Genomic DNA, 5,000 nt, shown 5'->3' on the forward strand with positions numbered 1-5,000 from the left:
AACCAATATTGGGATCTTTAAAATAAGATCAATAAACAGGGGAAACCTGCTCTGAGTATAATCATATTTTAACACTCTGGTACATGAAACTGAGGCAAATGCCTGATCAATTCAAAATGGAATTTAGTCAAACATGTGAGCTGAAAATGTAATGCTGACAAATAAAACTGTGACAGTGATTTAAGTGCTTTGCCAAACTGAAAATGGACATTAAACAAACAGCACTACCAAGCAATATGCATCTAAATAAAATGAATTATTAATTTCAATGAATTCAAAGCTGTGAAATAAGGTTTAGTATAAAATGAGGCTGTATGTCCTTTCCTTTGTTCAGGTAAAGGAACATCATTTAGCCAAAGAAAAGATTTTTGTTCTGGAGAGATGATGAAATGGTCCTTTTAGCTATACGTCTTTACAAAGACTTTCTTCCAGAACCTTCTTTCTGTTCAGCGTTTGGTTGACAATGAGCACACAGAAAAAAAATCAAACAGATGTGAGCCTCATTCAAACTCTAGAAGCCCCTGTCTTACTGTGTTCACAATGTGAAGGGGATATTTAGGATGTTTAAAAGGTGAACTCACAAGAATTAGTGCTGTCATCTTTTGCTCAAACCAATTCATTGATTACCAAAATAGTTGACTAATTTATTGATGACCAGTTGATTAATTGAATAGCTACAACAATAGGTAAACTCACAGGAATTAGTGCTGTCATCTTTGGTCCCATCCAGACATCCATCAGGGTTCATCTGCAAGTAGTATCCCTGCCTGCAATATAACCTGGTCACAATACCCTTTAGCTGGGGATCTGTAAGACACACACAAACACACACAAACACAGAACACACACACACACACACACACACACAAACTTGGTTAGGGTTGATATGAAAGTTGACAACTGTACTCTTGCTATGCAGCACTACACTGTAGGTGGGTAAAGGCATGTTTTGCACATCTAAGGGGAAATCTTTATACCATTCTTCATAACAAAAAAAAAATAAACAAAAGAAATTACATTTTGCAAAACAAACATCTTTTTAGACAAAAAAATGACATTTTGCAAATGTTAAAAAATAGTGTAAAATATGGCACTCGCCGAATACATATTTCTATATTATTAATATTCTGGGGCTCCGAGCACAGCGATGCATTTCGCAATTGACAACAAAGAAATGCAAACAGTGCAGCGATCATCAAAATACTTGAAATTCAAGTGAGGTGCATTCTGGAAATCTCTAAATGTCACTGCCCTCAAAAACAGTGTTTCCTCTTGAAGGTACGAGAGCTTCTCCCCCACACATGCAGACCCGCGCCTGTGCAGAGAGGCAGGAAACAGGGACCTTTTCATCCCTGAACCGCCTAAAAATGTCAGCCCTTTTCTGCGCACGGCCACCCGCCCGTCTGGCAACCCAGCTGATTCACGGCGCCGGCAACGCTGATGTTCCACATCACTCAAAGCATCACAGGGACGTCTGCAGCCACGGCAACCCCTCCCGAGCGCCAGTGCGCCTCTGTTCTCCAATTTCCTGTGTTGCTCTCCAACACACACCAGCAGCAACCTTGATCAGCTTTGATCGGGTCCGCACTACACAGATACAGCCACACACCACAGAGTGCTTATGGATGAGCGCGCACACACACACACACACACACACACACACACACACACACATGCACAGACTATCTCTCTCTCTCTCACACACACACATGCAGAGACTATCTCTCTCTCTCACACACACACATGCACAGACTATCTCTCTCTCTCACACACACACACATGCACAGACTATCTCTCTCTCTCCCTCTCACACACACACAAACACACAAAAGCACATGCACACAGCAGCAACAACAAAAGAACACACAGACTCACACAAAGAAACACACACATACTGTACAAACACAGACACGCATAAGAAATATGCTGACATGAACAACACACACAATACACACACACACACACACACACACACACACAGATATACATAATACACATACACTCACAAGTTCATATGCAAACATGCAGTATGTATGCCCACAGATGCACAGTAGTGGAGGGGAGATCACAGAGGAGTTTCAGGTGAAAGACGAGTGACAGACAGAGGAAGGGAAACTCTCTCCATCCCTCACCTGTCAGACGTAACCATGACATTCCCCCACCTCCGCCCCCAGGGGCACTTGTCATATGGGCTGTCAGGCGAACACAACATGCAGGAAAGTCCAACGTGCGCTGGACAGGGCTTTTACAGAGCTCACTCTGCTAGGGAATAATCCATAGATTCTATAGAACCTTCTGCATATCACGTAGTACAGCAGAGGACTTCAAATCTGGCCACCTGAGTTAACATCAGATTATGGCCAGCACATTAACGTCAGGTATGCACGGTTGGTCATTGTGTCCTATGATGGACACCCATGGGGAAGCGCTAGGGACCATTAAAACTAGCCCCAAGCAGTTGCCTATCTCCCCAAGGTCAACTCAGTCTCACTATAGGATTCACCACAGCGGAAAAGGCAACTAATCTTTAGGATGCTATAGTTAGACTATTTATACAGTATGGCTGTAATGCTCAGTCCCTGCCCAGTGTTCAGACCCCCCTAGAAGTGAACAATACCATGTAGGTAAGCTTGTTGCTGCTCGCCACTAGAATGTTCTACAGAATGTTCTTCCCAGACATGATGAGAGATGTCAACTCGACGGCCAACTGGATCCTCATGGTGACTCTTAATGGTAACTACAGCAGTGCTGGCCAAAGGGATGCGTTTGGAGCCTCTCTCTGTTCCCCCCTCCAAGAGAGATGCATTCTGTCTCTGTGCTGATGTGGACGCTTGTGAATAATGCATCTCTGGGTGTGGCTTTGCCTCATACTGTTACAGAATTCTGCCTCAACACAGATTTAGGATTCTGAGGGAGCACCGTGACTTGTGCCTTATCTTTAAAAACCCCATTATAACCATGTCAATGCAAACAATACATAACTATATTTCAACCCATTATTGCCCTCTGCCTAATGTGTGCAATTAGAGATTGGCTGGTTTCTTTCTTGTGCTGATAATAAATGTTAGAAACACGCAATAACAATATAATGAAATGGAAGGCATTTCTGCAGAACAACTCTGCTACTGTGTGTGTGTGTGTGTGTGTGTGTGTGTGTGTGTGTGTGTGTGTGTGGCGTGTGTGTGTGTGTGTGTGTGTGTGTGTGTGGCGTGTGGCTGATGCTGCAGCACAGCCCTGAGTGTGAGCAAGAGCAGAGCAGACAGCAGCAGCAGCACAGCTGAAATGTATGGGAGTTCCCCACAAGCCCTGCATCTCCCTGGTGCAGGATTCCCCTCCCTTCCACACAGCACGCGCACGCACAAGCACACACACACACACACACACACGCTGCACACACACACACACACGTGCTGCACACACACCACACCCTCACCGAGCACACACAGAAATACACACGTGCACTCGCACACACTCTCACAGTCCCACCACTTCTACACACGGACGGACGGACGGACGGACGCACACACACACACACACACACACACCCACACGCACACACACACCCACACACACTCCATCTCCACACACGCTCACGGACACTCTGCTAGACACTCCATCTCTGCCTGGCCGTGCCCCACTTTCGGCGGGAGACAGAGGAAGGGTGTCTCCCAGCCCCCCCGAGAGTCCTGCTCATCCCCGACCATCCCCGGAGAGACCAGGAGAGAACAGGACAGGGCAGACAGACGAGACGCTATCCCCGTATATCTGGCCGAGAGAATCAAAGCCGGGGGACGCTTCCGAGCAGAAAAGCACGGGCGTCCCCACCGAACCGTCCTCTCTCTCCCCTCCTGCTCGAGTTGTTCGGTGAGAGTGTTTGATAAACGAAGCCGTCTTAATTGAGAACGTGCCCCCCCCCCACCACCCCCACCACCATCAGCATGGCTCTAATGAGGCTTTAGTTTGCCGTCATCAGTAAGGAAGAAAGCGCTGTGAGTAACCTTCTGCTAAATCAAGATGTTCAATTAAATGTACCATTTCACAGCCCATTAGGCTGAAGTGGGCTAGACTAGTGCGCTTGTGTCTTTCACTCTCTACATTCCTTACCAGCATCACCGGGAAACGTAGATGTCTCCGGGAGTGATTCCCGGGATTCCAGAATCTGTCGGTGGCTCTGTTGCCATGGAGAGCATGCTGGACCCCTTTCCCCTGTCTGTTACTATGGAGATGCCCCCCCCCCCCACCCCACCCTTCCAGGATTTCCCAGGTTCTGCTCTGTAAACAGGGAGCTTTATCAGGGATTCCCGTCTCCTGTCCGTTACTATGGAGATTTTCTCTGTTCTTTCATACACACCTGCCTTCACATATGCCTCTCAGAGAGCGGCGTGAACACATTCAGTGCATGCATCCCATAATGACTCAGATCGACGTGTTTGACTTCCAGTTAAGCCTATTCTGTAGTCTACTGAGCAGACCTCATTCTCCTTGTTCAGATACACACCTCTACTAAATACCAATGCAACATCTCTCCCTTGCCACCCCTCTCAATTGCACCCACATCACTAAACAGCCTAGACTCATCAGTCAGCATTTATCACTGGGTCTTTGTGCATTGCAGCTGCACTGCTAAGTGCAGGGGGGACTGAGGTGTAGTTAACAGCTGAGGAGGAGGATGATAGGGAGGTACATGTAGCTTGCGTGCCGTCTCACCTCTGGCTGAGAGGGGAGTTGGGCAGGTCGAGTCGTGTGTGTGTGTGTGTGTGTGTGTGTGTGTTGCCCTTCAGAAGAGCACCACTGAGGATGTGGCTGTATTTCAAACACACGCGCACAAGAGCTCAGCCGCTCGAGTGGGCACCGTTTCAAACGGAAAGCTCACCACACACACACACACACACGCACAGACGTGCACACACACACACACACACACACACACACACACACACACACACACACACACACAGACACATACGCTCACATACACTCCAAAAAAACATGTTCATTCT

At 47.2% G+C, this 5,000-nt stretch overlaps 1 protein-coding gene across 2 annotated transcripts in view; it reads right to left on the reverse strand.

The window, feature by feature from the left end:
• The window catches only part of LOC134071111 (fibroblast growth factor 14), a 74,271-nt gene that overhangs the window by 14,255 nt on the left and 55,016 nt on the right, over window positions 1-5,000 (reverse strand). For both annotated transcript variants that reach the window (XM_062527703.1, XM_062527704.1), the window contains exon 2: window positions 697-807. In XM_062527703.1, coding sequence (XP_062383687.1) covers window positions 697-807 — 111 coding nt within the window. The remainder of the gene's footprint in view (window positions 1-696; window positions 808-5,000) is intronic.

Source organism: Sardina pilchardus, chromosome 23 (assembly GCF_963854185.1).
Source record: "Sardina pilchardus chromosome 23, fSarPil1.1, whole genome shotgun sequence".
Taxonomy (NCBI): Eukaryota; Metazoa; Chordata; class Actinopteri; order Clupeiformes; family Clupeidae; genus Sardina; species Sardina pilchardus.